At 43.6% G+C, this 26,068-nt stretch overlaps 1 protein-coding gene across 5 annotated transcripts in view; it reads right to left on the minus strand.

Moving 5' to 3' along the window:
• LOC310701488 (zinc finger protein RFP-like) overlaps nucleotides 1-26,068 on the minus strand; it is a 221,327-nt gene that overhangs the window by 182,490 nt on the left and 12,769 nt on the right. For 2 of the 5 annotated variants that reach the window (XM_083492446.1, XM_083492443.1), the window contains exon 1: nucleotides 25,357-25,959. In XM_083492446.1, the coding sequence (XP_083348572.1) occupies nucleotides 25,357-25,923 (567 nt within the window). In that variant the 5' untranslated portion in view covers nucleotides 25,924-25,959. Of the gene's footprint in view, nucleotides 1-2,517; nucleotides 3,305-5,178; nucleotides 5,209-7,160; nucleotides 7,194-8,433; nucleotides 8,544-9,305; nucleotides 9,329-13,910; nucleotides 14,142-16,132; nucleotides 16,229-25,356; nucleotides 25,973-26,068 lie in introns of those variants that run through there. The other 3 variants (XM_083492445.1, XM_083492447.1, XM_083492438.1) reach the window with 3 other exon arrangements.

Here is a 26,068-nt window from a genome sequence, read left to right on the forward strand (position 1 = left end):
TGACTTCCCCCCACCCCCCCTCGTGCATCCCAATTCCCAAGATTATATCAGCAAGTTGGCATTTCTCCTCTTAACCATCTTATTCATCTTATTACCTCTTTTATAATAAAAAATTAATTTTCCTAAGTTGGACTTAAGTTCTCTTTCATCGATTTTTCATTTTATCTTAATTAGAAGTCGTATTAACCAAACCTAAAAGTCTTAAGAGTTTTTAAGAATCTCCTCTTCCCTCCCTCCCATCCCCGGTTTTTGTCCCTTCCCAATAAAAATCCAAAGTTGAAAATCTCAGCCTGGGTTCCTCACGTCCGAGGCTTTCAAGTCTCTTTCAGTCCCTCTCCGCCTGTCTTGTTGGTAGTCCTTTATGTCAGTCGTCGAGTCTGGAAAAAGTTCTTTCACCATCAAAATATATTCTCTTCCCACAAGGAGATTTAAAAGTAACTGCTGAAAAATTTCCACAAAGCCTGTGTCTTCAACATCAAAGTCCAGACGGAGGCCCCAATCGTATTTCTTTATTTTAAGTTCCTGTATTCCATATTGTCCCGGGACCTCCTCCTTCTTCTTCTGTGTCTTTCGCAGACTTGTGGTAGATATGTTCCCAGAGTCTCCTTGCTTATGTTCCACAGATGTCAACTTTTGGTTGTTACTTCCCAGGATTACTTCTTCTTTTTCTTGTTGTTTAGTCTCTTCCAGCTCTGTAGATATTGTTTCCCAATCAGCTGTGGATTCTTTCTCATTAAGGTCCTCAATACAAAGAGCAGAGTTGCCTGTTCCCAAGGTCATAGTCACAAGTTGTTTATTCATGGCCAAGCTCTGCTCTTGTAAGATTCCCACCAATTGAAACATCCTTTCGATTTCCGCTAGTAACTTTCCTTCCACAGCCATTGTATCCATTGTAGTTTCACAGAATTCCCCCTAGGGGGAATCTGGTTACTTATTAGTCTTTTCTCCAACAGTCCTTTAACTTATTATTATTACTTTGTTTCCAACGATTTTGGCTCAATTATAACTCATCTTAGTCCAGAGGAATCTTAGATAGCGATTTTTCCACTTTAAACCGCCCGTTTGACAGCTTTGACAGCTGTCAAACTCCGCAGCTCTTACACAGGCACAAAGGCAGGACGTTCCCGAGCCCGGGAGGGGGGGTTGTTTAAAACAAAAAGAAAGTTTCCAAAACTCCACTCTCCAGCCCAAAATTTCCTTTAACTAAATCTTGAAAGATAATGTCCTTTTTAACTCACCCCACCAAGGGTAGGCTCTCCAGCTTAGCTCTTATGTCGTTGCTTAGATCGTCTGCAGGGGGGGGGGTGCGGACTTCCTTTTAGCACCCCCCCCGGTCGTCTCCAATTCAGGGTAGAACTTTTTTAAAGTCCCAATCTGTCTTACTCACGGGTGATTCTTTCAGTCCAAATTTTCAAGGAAGGAAGTCAGCGCTCTCTGGTCATGGCTCGCGGCTTCGCTCCACCGAGGTAGCGATCGACTCTCAGTGCCACACCACCCCCGTATCCTCTCCGCAGCCTTTAAAAAGGCTCTTCGTGAATCAGGGGGGGCACTTAAGGCACCCGCCGAGTCTTCAGTCCGCAGGCTTCCGCGCCTGCGGTTTCTAAGGGTCCCCACGTCGCCGGCGCGGCAAAGACCCGTCCTCGGTAGAGCCGATTCCCTCCGTAGCTCGGAGGGAATCTGCCATTTCCAGATCGCGTCAACCCGGAAGTCAGCCAGTTAGTGGCCCTGATAGTGGAGCCAGAGTGAGTCCCGCCTGATCTTTGAGAGGGGTCAATTCCACAGGCATTTGTTGTTCCAGCTGTTAGTATCCAAGGAGAGAGATCAGATGCACCTGCTGCCGAAATGACGCTCCTTGGGGGGAGCACTGTGTATTTGGGGTGGGGCTCAGGAACACAGGGAAGGTGCCCTGCGTAATGTATGGGGCAGCACAGGCCATGGAACCCCTTCTGGAAGCTCTCATCCTCTCTGACCCCTGGCCATGCTGGATGAGTCGGAGGGGAATTGGAGTCCAGCATTATCCAGAGGACACCCCATTTGATGCCCCCGATAGACAAAATCCAGCCTGTAAATAAGGAACGTTGATGCATCCACTCGAAACACATTTAACTGGGCAGAATCCCCACTCAAATGCAATAAGGTTTACTTCTGACAATGTGTGGAGATGGCGAGGCTGTATTTGCAGAGGCCATTTGAAGATGATGCCTTGTTCAATTTCTTTTTATTTTTCTTCCCGTCTGAGGCCTCTAGAGCAAGAAGCTATCCTGCCTGACATGGGTGAAGGGGTTCATTTTATACTCCTCTATTAATCCAACGATGCATGCATTTTCACAGCTGCATAAGGTCTTCTGGGGAGAGGAAGGTTTCCTAGAATTACAGAGTTGTGAGGGGCCCTGAGGGTCATCTATTCCCACCCCTGCAGTGCAGGAAACATTTGCCCAACGTGGGGCTCAGACCCACAACCCTGGGATTAAGAGTACCGTCCTCTGCCAAATCAGACATTTGAAAAGGAAAAGAAGATTGAAGGTGTGAAAATTTATTAGGACTCCTAAAAGTGTGACTGCCTCTTTAAGAAGCTGCAGAGGGAATTCTGGGGAAAGGAAGGAAAATGCAAAGAAGAGCAACCCATTTTTATTCTGTTATTTCTGCTGATTTTGACTGGAATGAATCCTCTCAAAGGGCCCTTGGAAAACTGCCCAACCTGCTCTTGGCGGGTAAATGGTTTTTATGTCAGTCACTCTGGTCTGGAGAGAAACTCCTGCTGGGCCTGAGAGGCAGATTTAGTCTCCTCAGGAGATACTGAGGTGGGCTTCATTTTCCCACAGAAGGAAGAATGGGAGGAGGGTCTCTCCAGAGAACGAGGCTCCTGAGAACGTGTAGAGTTCGGCTCCTGAGTCAGCGTCAGAAAAAGACACACGTCCCCCTTCATAGTCCAGAGTCACCCGGATCCTCCTGGGCTTCTCCCTCAGGGACAGAGGAGTGTCATCAGGGGATGTGGAGGCAAAGTACTCGCTTTCCCACTTCTCCACAGCCCAGATCCCTCTCTCAGGACTGAAGTCGAAATAGCCCTTTCTCTCCACAGACTTCCTGGCAACCCCCAAAACCCAATATTCCCCACTTTTCACAGTGACTTCCCAGAAATGTCTGCCTTCTGTGAATCCCTCACGTCCCAACACACAAGAGGAGCATCTGAATCTCTCAGGATTATCAGGCAGGGCTTGAGGTTTCTCTCCCCATCTCACGCTTTTCCCATCCTCGGACAGGATGAGGCTGGGATGGGCTGTGTCTGAATCCAGAGTGACATTTGCTGTTGGGGAGAAGATGAGGGAAAGAGAAGATTAGGCAGAGTCAGCTGAGAGACAGAAATGGACACCTTGATAAATAAATAAATAACACCCAGAAACCCCAGATTCCCTTTCAGATCAAGGGGATTTCTTTGCGTCACAGCTAGACTGAGACTCCTTGCAGACTCTCATCAGAATAAATATATTCCTTGATGGTTTTTAAATCAGTTCCCTTCACTTTCTTATATCCGATGTGTATTATTCCTGCCCTCCTCTCAACCCAGGCATTTTCTAAGGGGAAAAACCACCCAGGAACCCTTTTACTCATCTCTTCTGTGTTATCTAAGGGGAAAGAGAGGAGAATTGGAGGAGGCAGGAGAGGAGAGAAGCTGCTTTCCTCTGACCATCTCTGTGGGAATTGGCCTTTGGGGACCTCTGGTTGGGGGAGGAAGGGAAAGGAGAATGTTAGCCGCTTTGAGACTCCTTAAAGGGAGTGAAAGGCGGGATATCAAATCCAAACTCTTCTTCTTCTTCTTGGGGTAGGGGATGAGGACCTCCCTGTTCTAATAAATAATAATAATAATAATAATAATAATAATAATAATAATAATAATAATATTTGCATACTGCCCTTCATCCATAGGTCTCAGGGTGGTTCACAGCATAAAATTACAACATAAAACCACATATGGGCCTCCCCTCACTTTCGCGGGGGTCATGTTCTGGGTCCTCATGCCCCCCACAAGTGAAAATCGCATTAAGTGGGGAGCCTGTTTATTCCTGCTCTCCATCTCTCTCACCCACTTGGTCTCTCCTTGCCTTTCTCCCAACCATCTTGGAGGTCTAGGCCTTGCCACCAAGGAAGAGGAGTCAGTTGGCAGGGCAATTTTACAAAGGACTGCTTATTCCATGCTTATCTTTTGGATTTAATATATACCATAAGACTAGTTCCCTGGGGGAAAGGGGGAATAACTCAAAAAGTTACCAGTCAGGGGCTTAGATAGTCGTGATAGGTAAGTGTAGGGTTGCCGTTATTTTGAAGAGCAAAAAAGAGGACACATTTGCCAACTTCTACTCTTAACCATGGATCGCTATGACAACACTCATTTTAAATACCCCTACTCTTTGTAGGCTTTCAAAGCTGTGATATACTGCTAGTAGCAATGTTCTTAACTTTCAACAACCAAAGAATAATAATAATAATATTAATAATAATAAAAATAACAATACAAATTGCTCCCTCACTTGCCACATGAAAGTATTTGGGCTCGTGTTCACATCTTTGTGAACGCAAGTGTGCACAGAACAATTTATTAAACTGTTAAACATGTACATATGGACTCTCCTTAAGGGCAGGGGGGTGTAAACTCTCGCCCTCCCAGACTCCTTCTCCAAGATCTTGTAGCTGAGCCAGCGTCCTTTTAGTTCAGCCACAAGAGAAGGGTTTTATGCAGGATGTGGCTAGCTGAAGATGCTGCTCTGTTGCGATTCTCTGCTCTAGGCTAGCTTAGCTGGGTGCCTTAGATCTGAGTCTAATGCACTAGAAATTTTTTTCATGGGTTACTGTAAACCAAACCAAGCAACTTGAGACATTTTGCCAAATTTTAAAAATCCGCCCAGGGGAGAAATTTTAATCATGAAAATAGAGGACCTGTCTGAGAAAAAGATCACATGGAAAAACAACCCAACTCTCTCTAGGCAGGAATGAAACTCTTCCCTCTTTTATCTGATCCTTCTGGGCAGTTTCTCTCCCCCCCTTCTGCACCTTCAAGTCCACCCTCTCTGCCTTTGTGGTACAAACAGCAGGGCCAGAGTCAAGCTGTACAAAAGAGACTCTTGACCCCCATGAAACACTAGTCCCCCCTCCTGTGAATTGGGGTCTCCATGTGAAATTTACCTCTCTGAAGATGTCTGAATGACGGAACATCTGAGGAAGCAAAAAGACAGGCTTAACAGGCTACAATGCAGTAGCTAAAAAAGAAATCTTTTTTTACAAAACATCACCAAATCATAGCATCTGTTGTTTCCTTATTTCAAGCAAAAGATTAAATCATGCAAAGAAGACAACTGTAGGACTAAGTAGTGGTGTTAATTATTCTCCAAAATATAATTCTTGAGAATATATTATCACTAGGCCTAAGGAATTAAAACAACTAACGAGTTTAGCTGTGATTCCCGCATTGCAGGGGGCTGGACTAGATAATCCTTGGGATCCTTTCAGATTCTGCCATTCCATGATTTCATGGGAAAATCAGAAATGGTAAACCATACTAGAAAATGGTGGAATACAATCATTCAAAATCCACAAATGAAATGGGGATCTGAACTGGATGGATGAAGAAAGGTTTAACATCTGCCTCAAGTAAACTGGTGGGGAAAAGCTGTTGAAACTGGAATTTCCAAGTATGCTGACAAACCAAATTGCAGAGGAAGAATCGGCAGAGCTTTACCCTGTACTTCCAAGGGTCTCGTGCAATGGGAAATCCTCCCACATGGAATGGGGCTGATCTCCTAAGAACTGGGGGAACTCTGAGGAGATGGGGATGGCTGAAGCACAAGAAATGGGGCTGGTGAGGTTGAAACTCTGAGGAAGAGGCGGCTCAGGCCTTGCTCTGCTGCTGGGAGACCAGCCTGGCAGGAGGTGGAGGAGGGACTGGGTGCTTGCGGGTGCCCCTTTTAACACACTTCGCGAGGTGGAAATCCAATCAAATCTAGAGAAGCCCCAAAATAACCTCTCCAGAATTTTTTGAGGGATAAAAAAATGCAAGGGAGATTCCTTATACCAGTGTTTTTCAACCTTTTTTGGGCAAAGGCACACTTGTTTCATGAAAAAAATCACGAGGCACACCACCATTAGAAAATGTTAAAAAAATTAACTCTGTGCCTATATTGACTATATATAAACTTACCGGGCTGCTGCTGCTGCACAGGGCTGGACTCACTCGTCTCTCTTCCGAGACCCGACTGTGACCGACTGGTTCCAGATGACCTCCTCACCTCACGCTGCACCTGCGGCCTGGTCTGGATCCAGATGCGGTCTCTCTGCAGTGCCGACTCCCGCTGAGTCCTGGTCTCCGTCCGTCTCCTCCTGCTCCGGTCCTTCTGGTGACTCGAGTCGCGACGTCTTCTCTCCGCTGCTGCGCACACTGTGCTCGGGCGGGAAGGAAGTCGGAAGATGATGTCCTACTGTGATAGGTCCAGGCTGGAGTCTGGACCAATCACAGCCCGGACATAAGAAAAGTGGAGGGTGTCCCCCTGAGGAGCGCCAATCGGCACCCCTGCTGGCCGAGGGTGGGGTCAAAAACCCCACCCATACCCAGGACACAGTCCGGCGCCCGCCTAGTGGGCGAAAAATTGACTTTTTTTTAAAAAAAAAAATCTTTTGAATTTTTCAATTTTTCTCACGGCACACCAGGCAACATCTCGCGGCACACTAGTGTGCCACGGAACAGTGGTTGAAAAACACTGCCTTATACATGAGAACTCGACAAGATGGACATTGAACTGACTCTGCAGGATCCTTCTTAAGGGCTTTTGTAAGATATTGTAAGGCTCTGAGGCTTTTTCCTACCACAAAGCAGTATATACATTTTATGAAAGAAAGCAAAATCTATAAAATTAAACAAAAAACCAGGATAATTGTCTATAGGCAGGAATGGAACTCAGACTGGTGTGCAGGTTCTTCGCAGGGCCAAGCTCTGCCCCCAATCCAAGGCTTCATTCATGGGACAGACAAAGAACCCAAACACCAGTAGAGGACTGTTTCCCTGAGTGACGCCATTGATGGGGGTCCCAAAGTCTGCAGAACAGACTGCTCAACATCCTTGAAATATCAGTCCCCATCCCTCCTGTGAAATTGTTCCTCTCCTAGAAATTTACCTTTCTGAATCTGTTCACTGAATAGCAGAGCATCTGAGGAAGCAAAAAGATATAAAGTGTAAGGGCAGCACTCTTCCACCAGAAATAAATATCCATACAAAAGTAACACTTCATAACGTGGCATCCTTAAATTCAAGCACAATTATTAAATATTAATTAAATTGTACAAAAAATAATTAAAAACAAGAAAATCATAGGAAGAATCTATGAAAATAACTAAAGATTTAAAACTCAGCAATCATAAAGCAAGCTTACAAATAAGAGAATAAAAATATTCAGCATGAATCCTGCTGGTCTCTGAACTTTGTCCCTAAATTGGGCTCTACATTGGAGGACTGGAGGGGAGGCAGAGCAATAAGAATCCCGGAAAAGGAGGCAGAGGGGAGATGGAGGCAGCCTTAACATCTTCCCCTAGTAAAGTGGTGGGGGGAATCATTAAAGCCAAAATTGTAAAACATAAGGAGAAGCGAAGTTTCATAGAATCATAGAATCATAGAGTTGGAAGAGACCACAAGGGCCATCGAGTCCAACCCCCTACCAAGCAGGAAACACCATCAGAGCACTCCTGACATATGGTTGTCAAGCCTCTGCTTAAAGACCTCCAAAGAAGGAGACTCCACCACACTCCTTGGCAGCAAATTCCAAAGTTTGATGAGGAAGGATAGGCAGAGCTCTCAGGCAAAAGGAAACCCTTCCTCACAAACCTTCTACAAATATTTCAGATTGTTAGCAAGCATAATTGTGCCCTTTGGGGCTCATGTGCTCTTCCTTCCATCCTCAATGGGGGAACTCTCAGGAGATCTTGAAGGCTGAAGCCCTAGATATGGCAGCTGCAGGGGGACGTCTGAGGAGGAGACGGCTCAGGCCTTGGCTCCATGGCTGAGAAAGAAGCCTGAGCAGGAGGCAGAGGGGGAACTGGGGGCTTCTTAATGCCCTTTGACTCCATTCAGAGCAGGAGAACCTCCAAAAGGACAAACTCAGATTGTGCAGACAGGGAACCACAAGGAAAAGGAGGTTTCGTATAACTGTAAACAGAAGCACATGGGAGGAAAAGATCCTGACTTTGCTCTACACTCTGGTTCAGGCTTTCTTTACAGGATCCAGCGTCACAATATTCATGGGCCATTCTGGAGAACAGGAAATGAAGGCTGGAGCACCAAGAAGGAAGGTATCCTGGGGTTACTCAATTCCATGCAATAAGAGCCTGGCACGTTCAGTTCTGAAGAAGAAACAGAATTCCCAGTGTGAAATCCTGGCAGCCAGTTTTCAGTACCTTTAAATTGTTTCACTGCATCCTCCACAAAATCACAGGATTCCAAGATCCTGTTCCTCAGCTCTGGAGGGAAAGCCAGTGGCTTCTCTGGACTTTCTCTTTCCTCATACCTGGTGAAAAGAAAAACAATGAATGGCCCCATTGTGGTATTATCTACCAAATTATTGCAGGAGATCTCAATAACATGAACAAAGTTGAAGTTCATTTCCCAACAGGTGATTTTCAGGATTCAGCTTCATCTCTTGACACCCACCTCCAAGCCCTGGTCAGTGGCTTCATAAGGATGCTAAACAGCACAAGGGACAGGATGTAACCCCAAGCGACACCACCGGAGGGCTCCCATGGATTCAAACTATGTTGCCCCCTAACAACTTTCTGGGAAGGTGCCAGGACTTAAGAACCAAACCCCTGAGGTGGAATGCCTGCAACCCCTCCCTCCCTGAGCTTCTCCAGAGGATGTGAGTGATGTCCAAAGCTGCCAAGAATTGGGTGGCTGCTACTTGGACAAGATGCTACTGGGACATTGAAATCTGTTGGTACATCCTAAGCTCTTCCCAAGCATCTTTGGCACTTTCTCTTCTAGATGTTTGAAATTACCAAAAAGTCCATGAACAGAAAGTGCAAGAGAAAGAAAAGAGCCCCCATCCCTTTGTGAAGGGATGTGGGGAGGGAGGAGGCAGTTGACCTTGATCCTTGGAGGGAGAATTGGGGGGCTACAAGTTCAGAAGAGGGGCCTCTACTTTTACCTGTGAGGTGCTGCAGGGAGTGAGTCCCACAGTCTCCCCCCTGCAGCCCCTGGAGGGCCATGTCTGAGGTTCTTGCATCTCAGCTTCAAAGAGTGATGCTAATGGAAATGAGCCAGATCCACTTACCTCTGCAAGGTCCTTCTCACATCCTAGAGGGAAAAGAGAAGGGAATTCACTGCACACCACAGGCCACACTAGGAAGACCCCCTCAGACCCTGGCCCTCAAATGTCAGTCTGCCTGGCACATGCCAAGGTTTTGGGTTGGGATGGCGGAATCAGCCAGTTTTGGTTTCTCACAGCTTTTATTTTTCCAATCTGAAATTATTAATTGTTCCGATATCAAGTTCTCCACATTTCCACATCAGTTTGCCATTTTTGTTTAAAATCCTTATGAAAATCCACCAGCATTTTAGGGAAATTTCATGTTTGTGTGTTCAAGAGACGATTCACACCATCTCTGGTCTTAGATTATAATTTAATAACTTTAATCCAGATTGCATTGTGCAATTCAGATGTAAGTAAGTCTACAGGAAAATCCTACCAGGGCACTGTCTTTCATAGAAGTCCCCAAATTCCAAATTCTGTTTTCCATCTGGAAGTAAAAAAAGCACCTGCAGCATAAAATGCCTCCAAAGGGGTAATAAAACAGGTCAGTATTAATTTGGGCTCATCCACACTTCTGCTTTTCCTGTGCCCAGAAAACATGAGTCCAAGTGGTTTTGCCTTTGCCCTGCCGCTTTCCCTAAGGAAAAACTTGCTCCTTAGTGCAACATCAAAGCAAACATCAGTCTGGAGAAAACCTGGCTGTTTGCTCTAATTCAGCAGTAAACAGCGGGTTTTCCTGGAGGAAAGGGGTGGGACAAGCAGCAGTCTGGATGGGTCCCTCTGTCTTGCTCTTTGGTCACTGTGACTGAGCACCATTTTGGGCCAATCTGTATCCATGGGGAAGGGGATCAACCCAGAAGTCATGGAGGGAATGGGAAGAGAAGCTTGGTCAAGAGACTGGCTCATGTCGGAAGGAGGCCTGAACGCATCCTCAGCGAAGCCCAGCACAGGGCAGGAAGACAGCTACCCAGGAAAAGATACCACCAGTGTGTAAAAAACTAGAAGATCACGAGCTGACTTTGTCTATGCTTGAATTGCAAAGAAAAGAGAGAAATTTGAGAATCAGAGCAGTACCTGAAAGTGAGAAGGACAACTTGGCGGACTTTCTCATGAAAGAATTTTCGGACTTTTGGCAACAGGAGTTAGAGAAGGATGAATTCAAGATAGTGACTGCATTCAGACTCAGCACAAGACAGAATAGAAAGAAGCCAAGAGAGTGTTTGATAACTCTAAGATCAAAAGAGGAAAGAGATAAAATACTGAACCTGCATTATCAAAGAACCCTGGAAATTGAAGACTCTTTTGTGGAGATCTTCAAGGATATACCGAAGCATATTTTGGACATAAGAGCTTACTACAAAGACCTGGTTGATTTACTGAGAAGGAACAAAATACCTTTCAGGTGGGAATTTCCTCTAGGCTTATCCTTCAAGTATAAAGGAAGGAAAATAAAAATAAAAACAGTGAGTGACAAGGACAAGTTTCTGAGAGATAACGAAGAAGATCTTCAGAAAGAAGTGGTTGGAGTGGAACCAATCCCATTAGTAAAAGAAATACTAGATATTGTGAATTTATCATTTGGACTGAAAATACCGACTGACGAAGAACAACTACTCGGAGCGGTAGGGGGGGGAAGTAAATAACCTCAACATGGCTCTGCAACTTCTAAGTTGGAACTGCAATGGTTTGAACCTTCCCCAAAAGAGGGAAAATGTGCTTCATATATTGAAAAAAGAACAATTGGACTTGATCTGTTTACAAGAAACACATGTGATGAGGTTACATAGAAAATTACTTATTAATAAAAGATTAGGACAATAATTTATCTCATCTGACAAGGTCAAAAAAAGAGGAGTCGTGATTTAAGCAAAAGAAAAATTGCTACCGAAATTGATGTTTAAAGATGAACAAGGAAGATTTTTGGCAATTGAAATTCAAGTTCAAGGAGAAAAATTTATGATCGTAGGAATTTATGCACCAAATGAGGGGAAATCTGAATTCTTTAAGAAGCTGCATGAGATTTTATTGGACTATTTGGATTATAATTTAATTTTGATGGGAGACATGAATGGAGTAGTATCTACAAATATGGACAAGGTGCAAAGACAGGTAGTTTCCAAAGATGGAAGATTACCAAAGACTTTTTTTGAAATGACTGAAAACATGGACTTGATGGATATTTGGAGAACAAAGAACCCTCTCGAGAGAGAGAGGGAACTTTCTTTTCTGAAGCAAAAATGACATGGACTAGAATTGACCAAATATGGATTACTAGTGGAACGGCACCGAAGATAAAGAAAGTGGAAATCTGTGCTCCGACCATAATGCCGTGAAGATGGAGATGAAGTTAACAACAGCTGGCTCCTCTAGATGGAGGATGAATGACACCTTATTTAGAGATGAAGAAGTATACAAAAAGGCCCAAAAAACTTTGAGAGACTATTTTGAAATAAACTTAAAGACCAATGTTGAAAAAAGAGTAATCTGGGACGCAAGTAAAGCGGTTATGTGAGGATTCTTGATACAACAAAATGCAATAAAGAAGAGAAGCCAAAGTGAGAAAAAGGACAATATTTTGGAGAAAATAAAAGAAGGAGAAAAGAAATTAAGATCTCAACCAAAGTCCCAAGAGATCTTGAGAGAAATTAAGCTATATCAGACACAATATATGGAGTTAATGAATCAAGAAATAGAATGGAAAATCAAACAAATGAGACAAAAGATATTTGAATCAGCAGACAAATGTAGCAAATTATTGGCTTGGCAAATCAAGAAAAGACAAAAATTAAACACGGTTACAAATTTAGAAGTGGAAGGAAAGAATATTTACAACCCAAATGAAATTAGAAGCTGCTTCCAGAGATATTTTAAACAACTATATTCACAAGGGCCACAGAAAGAAAGGGACATAGACGACTTTCTTAAGAAACATGGATTACAAAAAATCTCTCATCAAAGTAAAACAGCTTTGAACCAGAAAATAACTGAACAGGAGATAGAAGGTGCCATTCAAAACATGCAATTGGGCAAATCTCCGGGACCTGATGGGTTGACTTCCAGATACTACAAAGCTTTGAAGGAGTGGTTATTACAACCTCTGAAGGAAGTCTGCAATGAAATACTAGAGGGGGAAAAGGCACCAGAATTGTGGAAAGAAGCTTATATTACTCTCATACAGAAAACAGAGACTGAAAAGACTCAGCTCAAGAACTACCGCCCTATATTGTTACTTAATGTGGATTACAAATTTTTTGCTGACATTTTGGCTAAAAGGCTGAAGAAAGTACTGATGGATGAGATTCATAAGGACCAAGCAGGCTTTCTCTCAGGAAGACATTTGTCAGACAGTGTGAGGAATATAATAGATATTTTGGAAAAACTAGAAGTTAATATAAACACTAAAGCAGTTCTGATATTTGTGGACGCGGAGAAAGCCTTTGATAACATTTCTTGGAGTTTTATGAAGAAGAATCTACATGGGATGGGGGTAGGCCAAGGATTTGAGAATGGTATGGGTGCAATATATTCTGAACAAAAGGCCAAACTAATTGTAAATAATGTGGTTACGGAAGAATTTAAAGTAGAAAAAGGGACACGACAGGGGTGCCCAATTTCCCCATTGCTTCTATATCGGTCCTAGAGGTTTTGCTGAATATGATCAGAGGGGACCAGCTGGTTAAAGGGGTACAGGTCGGAGCTAAACAGTATAAACTTAGAGCATTTGCAGATGACTTGGTACTTACAGTACAAGAGCCAGACACTAGTACTAAAATAGTTTTAGAATTAATTCAAGAGTTTGGTCAAGTTGCAGGATTCAAATTGAACAAATTAAAGACTAAGGTATTAGAGAAAAACTTAACAGCTACTGAAAGGGAGAGGTTCCAGAATGAAACAGGTTTAACTGTGGTTAAGAAAGTGAAATACCTGGGGATTAATATGACAGCCAAAAATGTGAACTTATTTAAAAGACAACATGAGAAATGTTGGATGGAAGTAAAAAAGGATCTAGAAATATGGTCAAATTTGAAGCTTTCACTGTTAGACCGTATTGCTGTGATCAAAATGAATGTATTGCCTAGAATCTTGTTTTTGTTTCAAACATTGCAAATTGTGGACAAGATGGACTGTTTTAAGAAGTGGCAGAAAGATATTTCGAAATTTGTCTGGCAGGGCAAGAAACCCAGAATAAAATTTAAGATTTTAACTGATGCAAAAGAAAGAGGGGGATTTGCCCTGCCAGACTTTAAACTTTACTATGAATCAGCAGCTTTCTGCTGGTTGAAAGACTGGCTGCTTCTTGAGAACACAGACATTTTGGATTTGGAAGGTTTTAACAATATTTTTGGGTGGCATGCATATCTATGGTATGATAATAATGAAATGAAAAAGGTATTTAAATATACCTTCCCTAAAAAACCAGAGGCCTTTCTCCTGTTCCATCAATAACACAGAAGAATCTCTAGTCTGCATTCAGGTGAGTTAAGCATCCCAGGTCTCTTGGATCTTCCTGTCCATTACAAACCTGACTAGAGGCTCCATCAACTCAGCCCCTGCACTCCTTGCATACATGAAAGGGGCAGCCTTTTCCTGGAGCAGAGCCTTGGTCTGTTCCTGCCACCATCTTACCTGCAGGAGTTCACTCGCTGGCTGCTGACCCTTTTCTTCCATCTCCTGGATGATCCTCTCAAGAGAGGAGAGTTTCCTGGAGAGTCTGGCCAGCTGCTCATCCCTTCTCTCTGCAATCTCCTTCTCCACCTCTTCCATGTGAGTCAGCAGACGTTTCTCTTGTTCTTCCAGGAACTGGCGCAGTTCTCTGAACTTCTCCACGGCCTTCAGCCTCTCCGTTTCTGTTAATTTCTGCAAGAAAAGAGGAGGTCTGAGTGTGGAAGGTGCTCAGCCTTCAAACATCAGGAAGAGATTTATGAGAATTCCACAGGGACGACACTTCTGATTTTTCATAGACATGAAATCTCCAGTTACTAAAGAAGTAAACCTTTATTTTGAGGGGAGGCCCTCTCCATTGTTGTTTCTGTTAGTAAATTCAGCTCCGGTCCTCTGAGCTGATACGGCTCATCTTCGCTTGAGCCCAGCAGAGTATAAAACACCCAGAGTCCGCAACGAAAGGATGAGGCAGGTATGGCTACATTGCTAAGCTTTATTACTAAGCTATGCAGAGAGCATACAAATATACATCTTGTCTCTGTGAGAAGCAGAGAGCAACTCCCAACAAAGAAACGACAGAACAAAGGAAACAGGAAACCAGTAAATGTCACATCCCGTCTCCCTTTCCCGTGGGAATCCAACAGTATCTGGACTGTGGAATGAAAACATAGTTTTGTGACTAACAGCAGCTGCTCAGTGAGGGTAACAGAAACCAACAGTTTCTGTTGACTTGTATTTTGCAGAGAGCTACAGCCTAAAGGCTCCTTCATGGATCACTGCCTTGCTGTGGCAGAGGGGCTTGAATAACTCAGAGAAGCTATGAACTATGCCGAGCAGGGCACCCAAGATGAATAGGTCATAGTGGAGAGTTTTGACCAAATGTGATCCACCTGGAGCAGGAACCGGCAAGCCACTCCAGTATCCCTGCCAAGAAAACTCCATGGACAAAGACAACAGGCATATAAAAGTTATGACGCTGGAAGATGAGCCCCTCAGGTTGGAAGGCGTCTTGGGCTCCATGATCACTGCAGATGGTGACAGCAGCCATGAAATTAAAAGACGCCTGCTTCTTGGGAGAAAAGCAATGACAAACCTAGACAGCATCTTAAAAAGCAGAGACATCACCTTGTCAACAAAGGTCCGTATAGTAAAAGCTATGGCTTTCCCAGTAGTGACGTATGGAAGTGAGAGCTGGACCATAAAGAAGGCTGATCGCCGAAGAATTGATGCTTTTGAATTATGGTGCTGGAGGAGACTCTTGAGAGTCCCATGGACTGCAAGAAGATCAAACCTCTCCATTCTGAAGGAAATCAGCCCTGAGTGCTCACTGGAAGGACAGATCCTGAAGCTGAGGCTCCAAGACTTTGGCCACCTCATGAGAAGAGAAGACTCCCTGGAAAAGACCCTGATGTTGGGAAAGGTGGAGGGCACAAGAAGAAGGGGACGACAGAGGACGAGATGGCTGGATAGTGTTCTCGAAGCTACCAGCATGAGTTTGACCAAACTGCGGGAGGCAGTGGAAGACAGGAGTGCCTGGCATGCTCTGGTCCAGGGGGTCACGAAGAGTCGGACACGACTAAACGACTAAACAACAACAACATTCTGCCTTTGTCAGAGCACACCTGGAACAACAACAGCCTAAAGGAAGGAGCATTTTTTTTCTAGCCATGGATATGTGGGATGTAAAAACGTACATTTAGAAAGACAACTCTTTAGTAATATTTATGGTAAATCAGGATTTGAATTGAACGACTTCCACCCTCTCAGCTCACAATTCCTCAGGCTTCTCCTTGACTGCTATTCATATAATAAACGACAATGGAAAATAAACTAAATTAGCTGTATTCAAAGTGAATTTACCTAATTTGCTATTGCTGAAAAAGTATGGAGACCAAAAGAGAGCAATCCTTTGAAATTCACATCTCTGAATTGTTCAAGGTTGACCCAGCCAGGTAAAGTTCACAAAAATGTATTTATGAGGATAAAGTACATATAAAAATATTGATACAAAGAAGTAGCTACCCTAAGATCTGATTCATTTTCAGAATAATAAATTAATAAACAGGGTGATATGGAAAAGGAGAAATGGGGAGAAGCTGAAATGGGCAGATTTCCCCATCCCTCCTCAGTCCTGACTCGACTCTTCAAGTGCTTGATCCGTCACTAGTAACAACAGAGACACTTACAAGGAGGTCTTTGCTTTCCTTGTCCAGGGCTGCTTGATAGGCCAGAATTTCCTCTCTCTCTTTCCTCATAATCTCCAGGTGGCTACAGATCTCTCCCTGAAAAGAAAAAGGAAAACTCAGGTTTGATTGAGACACACAGAGAGATGAATATTACACTGGCTTCTTGGGCCCGGTAGCCTTGCTATAATAGCAAAGTAGTTTACTGGAGTCTAGAGATTTTCAACCTTTTTGGGTGCATGACTCCCTCGACCAACTACCTTCTTTCTGCAGCACCCCTGTGGGGCACCCCCCTTGCTTACGGAGCTTGCAGCCCCTCACCCTTTCTCGAACACCCTCCCTTGTGGAGGGCTCTCTCAGCCTCCTCTCCCCTCTCCTTAGGAGTCCTCCTCTGGGTCTCTGAGCCCCATAGAGAGGTGCCGCCTCACGCTGCCCCACAGGGACTTGTCTGTCCCTTCCCAACAGCAAGGGCCCCTCACCAGTTTGCTTGCTTCCTCCGAGGCCGCCTCAGCTCCTGGCAGCCCACACCCCCTGGCCAGCCCCAGAGGCACCATTCCCCAGCGGAGCTTGTAGCCAGGGCTGCTGCAACAAACAGCTGGAGGGACAGAGGCCAGTGTTGCCAGCAGCACCCCTGAGCATCATTCAAGGCCCCCCAGGTGCCACAGCACACTGGCTGAAAAGCACAGCAGAACTGGGATGGGAAAGTTTTCTAGCGCAACTACAGTGGTACCTCAGGTTGCAAACACTTCAGGTTACAAACTCCGCTAACCCAGAAATAGTACCTTGGGTTGAGAACTTTACCTCAGGATGAGAACGGAAATTGTGCGTCAGCAGGTTAAGAACAGTTTCAGGTTAAGAACAGACCTCCGGAACAAATTAAGTTCTTAACCCAAGGTACCACTGTAACTAGTCTGGAGAAGAGCAAAGGCAGCCATACTTGCTCCTTTGAACTTCTCTGAGGAGACTTCCAGCCTGACTTCTCATCTTGAGGTCCCAGGGAGACGTGGGGAGAGGAGGAGGAGGAGGAGGAGGAAGGGGTGAGGCAGGATCCAACCTGGGATGTATCAAAGAGATAGAGAGGTCAGCCCAAGAGGCTAGAGAGACAGGGACAGAGCAGCGCTTCTCAAAACTTCACCCATTCCAAACCCCTCTTCTGCAAGCCTAGGGCTTTTCCACCCTTCCTCTTGGCTCCACTGCTCTGCCACTTACCGTATTTTTCGCTCTATAACATGCACCCGACCATAACACACACATAGCTTTTAGAGGAGGAAAATCCGTAGGCATGCCACCCGTAGGCATTCCCTCCATAACACGCACAGACATTTCCCTTTACTTTCTAGGAGGAAAAAAGTGAGTGTTATGGTGCAAAAAATACGGTAATTGGGTCAGATGGCAATTCAGGTTTTCTGCTACTTGTCAGTTCTTTTCTCTGCAGTAGCCAGAGCCCACATGTGCTTGGACGACCAAGGGAGATTTCAGTGCTGCAGCTTCTTCCATTTCTGGGCCAAAGAAGTTCTTGCTGGGTCAGAATCCACCTAAGTAGCTCCTTCGGTCAGAAGATTGCTGTCTGGTCATTCCGCAAGTTCAAAGGGGCAGCTTCATTTCATTATCATTACTATTTTGTGGCATTATTAGCATTGCATGGCACAGGAGCATTTTTGCACCACTGTAGTAGAAGAAGTGAATGATTTTAAAAGGGATTAAAGGCAATTTTTCTGAAGTAGCATGAGAATTTTATCTTTTTTATATAATAGCACAGGTCCAATTCTGAGTTGTCATGGCAAAGTCACCTTCCCCCTTGTCTTTGCAGATGCTACTCTGGAATCACCGAGTCCTTTGCCATTTGGGATGGAAGGAGATCCTCAGCAGACACCCACGAAATCTCTCTCTCTTTTTTTTATAATAATATTTATTAGTTTTCCAACAAATTGAACACAACACTTCAAAAAACCAAAAAAGAAAAAACATACTGTCAGAGCTGCCCAAGGTCCCAGCTCACAAAGGACCAACGCCAGTCCGTTGTTATATACAAAAGTCTTTATTGAAGTTCAGTTTCTCTTTCACATCAACAGCGTGCAGCTCTACGTCTGAGACTCTAGACCGCCGAAGCTCCGTCTGAGTCTCCTCCCCCCATACACCAGTTTAAGACCCTAGCCTTGCTCCACCTCTTCCTTTGCTCTTTCCTCCGCTGGGTCCGCCTGTCAGCTGGGGTTTCGCCCTTCCTAGACTCTTCTGACGCTGAGTCCCCTGAGTCCTCCCCCTGCCTCCGGCGGGCTTTAGGACCTGGTTCCCGATCTGGGCTTTCTGCTGTCCCGCGCGCTTGTACATTTGAACTTGGCGCGCGCGCCCAGCCGGTAACCTTCCTTCTGACCGTTTCACTGCTCCTGTCACTGCTTCCCCCTTCGGGGTGGCTAGCTGGACCTGACACCTGGGACTCTTCCTCCCCACTCTGCTCTGGTGGGGAAGCTGGTCCTGATCTCCAGCTGCTGCTTTGGGAGTCCCCGCTGGCCCCCTGCCTCTGGTGTGTCCCCCCTGGGATCCCCCTCGCCCTGACCATCGGCGCCTCCTTCTGGGAATCTTCTGATTCGCTGGAGAAGCTCATGGAATCTCTCGGGTCACTGTCATACTCCCCTATGCTGCCCTCAGATCCTTCCCCTTCGCTCTCCATCTCCTCTCTCCCCTGTGCCTCTGTCCCTAAGCCCCTGACACATATAATAATACAATACAATACAAAAAGAAAAAAAACACACTGCAAAACACTAACATACAACTAACAAAACAAAACAAAAACCATTTAAAACACAGTCCAATTTCAATATTTTATCCTTCTTTCACTAATTTCCACGACCTCCTCACATCTCCCTTTTTGTATTCCACTTCAATTAATTATTTCAGCAATTCCTTTCCAACTTCCTCTATTTTCTATCCTATAATTGTCTTAACCCATTCTAACCTTATTTTTCCCTTTAATGCTCTAATAGTCTATTTATACTTAATTCTTTATAACATTTCTACTAAAGCCATATAACTTCATTCCAACATTTTTCTAACCTTCATTAATTTTACAGTATTTCTGTAAATAGTCTTTAAACTTTTTCCAGTCTTCCGACTCTTCTCCCTGGTCTCGGATTCTGCCAGTCATTTCTGCCAATTCCATGTAGTCCATCAACTTCATCTGCCATTCTTTCCTGGTGGGTAAATCTTGTGTCTTCCAATATTTCGCGATGAGTATTCTTGCTGCTGTTGTTGCATACATAAAAAAGTTCTATCCTTCTTTAACACCAATTGGCCGACCATGCCCAGGAGAAAGGCCTCTGGTTTCTTAAGGAAGGTATATTTAAATACCTTCTTCATTTCATTATAAATCATCTCCCAGAATGCCTTAATCCTTGGGCATGTCCACCAAAGGTGAAAGAATGTACCTTCAGTCTCATTGCATTTCCAACATTTATTATCGGGCAAATGGTAGATTTTTTGAAGCTTAACTGGTGTCATGTACCACCTATAAATCATTTTCATTAAATTTTCTCTTAAGGCATTACATGCCGTAAATTTCATACCTGTGGTCCATAACCGTTCCCAGTCAGCCATCATTATGTTACGTCCAACATCTTGTGCCCATTTAATCATAGCACATTTCACCGTTTCATCCTGAGTGTTCCATTTCAACAGCAAGTTATACATTCTTGACAAATTCTTAGTTTTTGGATCTAACAATTCTGTTTCCAATTTTGATTTTTCCACCTGGAAACCAACTTTTTTGTCCAATTTGTATGCCTCCATTATTTGATAGTAATGGAGCCAATCTCACACTTTGTTTTTCAATTTTTCAAAGCTCTGCAATGTTATTCTCTCTCCATCTTGTTCCAGAATTTCCCAATATTTCGGCCATTTGGCCTCCATATTGAGTTTTTTCTGTGCCTTCGCTTCCATTGGTGACAACCATCTTGGGGTTTTATTTTCTAACAAGTCCTTATATCTTATCCAGACATTAAACAATGCTTTCCTAACAATATGGTTTTTAAACGCTTTGTGTGCTTTAACCTTGTCATACCACAAATATGCATGCCAACCAAATACATTGTTGAAACCTTCTAAGTCCAGCACATCAGTGTTTTCAAGAAGCAGCCACTCTCTCAGCCAGCAAAAAGCGTCTGATTCATAATAAAGTTTAAGGTCTGGCAGGGCAAATCCACCTCTTTCTTTAGCATCTGTTAATATCTTAAATTTTATACGAGGCTTCTTGCCCTGCCAGACAAATCTAGAGATATCTCTCTGCCACTTCTTAAAACAATCCATTTTATCCAAAATTTGCAATGTTTGAAACAAAAATAACATTCTTGGCAATACATTCATTCTTATCACAGCAATTCGGCCTAACAGCGATAGCTTCAAATTTGACCATATTTCTAAATCCTTTTTCACTTCAATACAACATTTTTCATAATTATCCTTAAATAAATTCACATTCTTAGCAGTCATGTTTACCCCTAAATATTTCACTTTCTTAACCAGTGTCAATCCTGTCTCCTTCTGAAACTTATCTCTCTCAATCTCAGTTAGATTTTTCTCTAAAACTTTAGTTTTCATCTTATTCAACTTAAAGCCTGCTACCTGACCAAATTCTTGAATCAGTTCTAATATTCTTTTAGTGCTTGATTCTGGCTCCTGTAAAGTCAATACCAAATCATCAGCAAATGCTTTCAATTTGTACTGTTTGGCTCCCACTTGTAAACCTTTTACCAATTGGTCCCTTCTAATCATATTTAACAAAACTTCCAGGACCGATATAAAAAACAATGGAGAGATTGGGCAACCTTGTCGTGTTCCTTTCTCAATCTTAAATTCTTCCGTCACTACATTGTTCACAATTAATTTAGCCTTTTGTTCTGAATAAATTGCACCTATACCGTTTCCAAAACCCATCCCCGATAAATTCTTCTTCATAAAACTCCAAGAAATATTGTCAAAGGCTTTCTCCGCGTCCACAAAAATCAAAACTGCTTTAGTATTAATCTTCACTTGTAACTTTTCTAAAATATTAATTATATTCCTCGTATTGTCAGACAAATGTCTACCCGGGAGAAAACCCGCTTGATCTTTATGAATTTCTTCTGCTAACACCTTTTTTAATCTTTTAGCCAAAATGTCTGCAAAAAATTTGTAATCCACATTGAGCAATGATATGGGGCGGTAGTTCTTAAGCTGCATCTTTTCAGTCTCTGTTTTCGGTATAAGTGTGATGTACGCTTCCTTCCATGACTCTGGTTGTATTAACCATTCTTTCAAAGATCTGTAATATCTAGAAGTCAGTCCATCCGGTCCTGGAGATTTACCTAATTGCATATTCTGGATGGCCCCTTCTACTTCCTGTTCCATTATTTTATAATCCAGCATTAATTTGTTTTCTTGGGAAATTTTTTGTAGTCCATTTATTTTCAAAAATTTATCAATGTCCATTTCTTTCTGCTTCTCCTGTGTATATAGTTGTTTAAAATACCTCTGGAAACACTTTCTAATTTCCACTGGATTCTGTATATTCTTTCCTTCCATTTCCAGATTTGTAATAGTATTAAGTTTTTGTCTTTTTTTCAACTGCCAGGCCAACAGTTTCCCGCACTTATTTGCCGATTCAAATGTCTTTTGTCTCATCTGTTTAATCTTCCATTCTATTTCCTGATTCATCATTTTCATATATTGTACTTGGTATAACTTTATTTCTTTCAAAATCTCCTGGGACGTTGGTTTCGCCCTCAATTTCTTCTCTCCTTCCTTTATTTTTTCCAAAATTTTGTCTTTTTTCTCATTTTGCATTCTCTTCTTAATTGCATTTTGTTGTATCAAAAATCCTCTCATGACGGCTTTGCTTGCATCCCAAATTACTCTTTTTTCCACGGTTGTATTCATGTTTATCTCGAAGTAATCTCTCAAAGTTTTTGGGGCCTTTTTAGTAAATTCATCATTCCTAAACAAAGAGTCATTCATCCTCCATCTAAAGGAACCAGATGGCATCAATTTCATTTCCATCTTCACAGCATTGTGGTCGGAGCTGGTCTTGGGGCAAATTTCAACTTTGCTAATCTTTGGAGCCATTCCTCTAGTTACCCAAATTTGGTCGATTCTTGTCCAAGTCATTTTAGCCTCAGAGAAAAAAGTTCCCTCTCTTCCCAGAGGGTTCTTCATTCTCCAAATATCAACTAAGCCCATACTTTCAGTCATGTCAAAAAAAGGTTTTTGGTAGTCTACCATCTTTGGTGACTACGTGTCTCTGTGCCTTGTCCATATTTGTAGACACCACTCCATTCATGTCTCCCATCAAGATCATATTATAGGCCATATAGTCCATCAAAGTCTCATGTAGCTTCTTAAAGAACTCCGATTTCCCTTCATTTGGTGCATCTACAATCAAAAATTCATTTGGTGCACCTACAATCAAAAATTTCTCTCCTTGAAATTGAATTTCAATTGCGACGAATCTTCCTTGATCATCTTTAAATATGATTTTTGGTGATAGGTTCTCCTTTGCATGGAGGACCACTCCTCTTTTTTTTACTTTATCCGATGAAATAAATTCTTGGCCTAATCTTTTATTACTCAATATCTTCCTATGTAGCCTTATCACATGTGTTTCTTGTAAACAAATCAAGTCCAAATGCTCTTTTTTCAATAAATGAAATACTCTCCGCCTTTTTTCGGGGGAGTTCAATCCATTCACATTCCAACTCAAGACCTGCAGCGCCATCATGTGGTTACTCTGGTACCCCCCCAACTGCACCCAATGCTTGCTCCTCTTCTGTTGGTAGTGATGATGGCACGTTCACTGGGAGATCCGATCCAAAGGATAATGTTGATATATCCAATGTTCCCCTGTTTGGTGATCTTCTGTCCAATGCTCTTTGCTCTTGTCCTCTATCTGGTGATCTTCTATCCAATGCTGTTGGCTCTTTTCCAATTCCCTTCTGCAGATCTTCTTCATATTTAATCAGAAACTTTACTTTATCTTCTACTGATCTTATTTTTATTTTCCTTCCTTTGAAGCTGAAAGATAGGCCTTGGGGAAACTCCCAGCTAAAGATGATTTTATTCCTTCTCAGCAGAGCAACAATATCTCTGTAGTTGGATCTAAGATCCAAAATATATTTTGGGACGTCTTAAAAAATTTCCACTCTTGACTGATGTATTTCTAGATTCTTCTGGTAGTGCCAACCCAAAATTTTGTCTCTCTCTTCTTTGGTCCGGAGGGAAATCAAACAGTCTCTTATTCTATTCTTATATTCTATTCTATTCTTCTCTTTCTTCCCTCCTCTTCCAAGTCTAAATGCCCTCACAATTCTAAACTCTTCTTGACCCAAATCCAATTCCCAAAAATCAGCAAATTCCTGTGTAAGAAAATCTATCAAACTTTCCTTCTCCAATTCCGGTATGGCTCTGATCCTCAAATTTGTCTGTTTTTCTTTAAGTTCAATCATAGCAAGCGTCACCTTGTGTTCATCAAGTTGTCTCTGTAGGGTTGGCACTACCTCTCTCTCCAATTGAGTTATTTTACAATCAGCTGCTGCTGCCTTCTCCCTAGCTTCCTCCGCAGTCTGCCGTGTCAAAGTGGATTCCTGTATCAATTTCTGAATGGATTCTGTATTAGTGTTCACCTTTTGTCCCAAGTTATTTATACTTTCAGTTGCAGTGTCCACTTTCTTATTAAGTTGTTCCAGTGAATTATTTATCTTACTTAATGCAACTGCTAGAGCTTCTTCTGTCGACATTCCTTTTGATTTTAAATGTACTGGTGCAGAAACAGCAGTCGCAGAAGTGGCTGAAGGGCCTGATGTTGAAGCTCTCCTGGGTTGCTGCCAAGTCTTACCGGATCTCAATGTTCCCCCAGCTGCTGGCTGTTCTGTTTTTCCCTTTTCATCTGCTATAACACTTAACAAATTCAAGGTCAGTCCCAAAGTCTCACGGTTTCTTATCTTGTGACTGGAAATTCCCCTAGCCCATCCCCGAAATCTCATTGCACAGGCCCCACAGCACCCCCAGAATAAGCGTGCTCCTCAGCAGTAGGTGCTTCCACACACACCCTCCTAAATCTGCTTTCAACAGTTACTTGGGGGGAGGATCCTGCACCATCTGGTCAATTCCTGGCCACTGTCCCCCCCCCCCCTGCAACTGATCCCTTGCTGCTCTCTGCTTTGCAGGGCATTTAGGACGCATCCTGCTAGCCAAAGGATACACGTACCGGTACTTAGTTGTGTACGCGCAATTTACATTTGTGTGATGAGACCCCACAGCCACCCCCTTGTCGGGAAATAACTCACACAAAAACACAGATGTTTGGTTTATGTTACTGGGCAAGTTTTGGCCACAACTTTATTAAATTACAGAATGTGAACAGTATTGGCTTAAGCATTGATTGGACCCAACTATATCTGACACCTGCCCACTGTGCCGGAAGTCCAGTAAGGGTAAGCCACCGGTAGGGGGAGCCCTGTTGATGTGAACCAACTCAAGCTCCCCCTGGTGTTTCCGTGTGGGTCGTGTCAAGGCCCTAGCCCCCAACCGAGATTTGGACAAGATCAAGACCCCTGGATACCTGTAATGGAATACCCTTAAGCATGGAGGGGCAGGTGATGGCCACACCTCCCCCCCCCCACACACAAGGTCAAACATTGCCTAATCGCAACCCTAACAAAGCTGTCACGATTGCTACAAGGTAGGCAAAAACCAAGTGGCCAGTGCCAATTTGCCAAGTGGAAAAATTCCTACCAGGCCCCTCAGACAACCAAGGCGACCAACCGGAGTCCATAGCAAGGCCAGTGCCTAACCTGCGAATAGGGAGGAAAGGCGGGTGATGGAGGAAGCGAGCCAAGAGGAAGTCCTCTGGCTGCTCCTCGGTTTAAACTGCCCCAGCCACCGGATTGGCTGGCCAGGCTCTGACGTGGCCCGGGATCCCCCAGGCAACGGGAACAAAGTCCACAACTCCTGGCAGATTTGTAGTGTTCTAAATATTTACAGAACAACCTGCTGCGGGATGTGAATGAGGTTAACCCTTTCTGGCAGAGCGAAAGACTTCAACTCCCTCATCCCAGTCATCCCAGGAGCCCTCAAGCTGCTTTTTACATAAGAAACCACCACAAATTCATGCCACGCCTACTTTGGACCTGAGAATTAAGAAGAAAACCTCCCAAGAAGAATCCACAGCTATTTCTCCCCCTCCAGATCCAGGGATCTCCTACCTTGTATTCCTCGAAAGCCTCCTCCAGAGGAATCACCTCGTGATGTTTGTGCTCCTTGGATCTGTCACACACCACGCAGATGGGGGCTTCATCCTCCTTGCAAAAGAGCTTCAGGGGCTCCTGGTGCTTCTCACAGACTCCTCCTTTCCCTCCTTCCTCCTTTCCCTCTTGAAGGCTGAGATTCTGAGCTATTTCTACCACGTTAGCCAGTTGCCGGTTGGGGATGAGGCTCCTTCTCTGGACTGTTTTTCTGCACTGAGGGCAGGAAGCCTCTGCCTCCGATTCCCCCCAGAACAGGATCAGGCACGATCGGCAGAAGTTGTGCCCACACTCTGGGATGGTCACTGGATCCTTGAAGTAATCCAGGCAGATGGAGCAAGTGGCTTCATCATGGAGACGCTGGATGTGATCCCCCGCAGCAGCCATGACTCCCTCGCACGAAAGTCCCAGGTAAGTTTCACTTTCTCCGTTTTCAGCTACTGGGAGTTTCCCTTCCTGGAAATGACTCAGAAACTCAGTCACCACGTGATTATTTTTTTCTTTTTTAATGTCCCCAGGTCTTTGCATTTGGTTAATGTTTTCTCAAGTAGCAGAGAATGCTTCTGGACTGCTTCCCATGCTTTTGATTACACACAAACACACAAACCTAGTAATTTGTGGTATTCATATTGTAACATTTTCATTTGCTGGTTGCAGCAATGCTTGATTTAGT

This window comes from Podarcis liolepis (assembly GCF_965112155.1).
Source record: "Podarcis liolepis genome assembly, chromosome: 2".
NCBI lineage: Eukaryota > Metazoa > Chordata > Lepidosauria > Squamata > Lacertidae > Podarcis > Podarcis liolepis.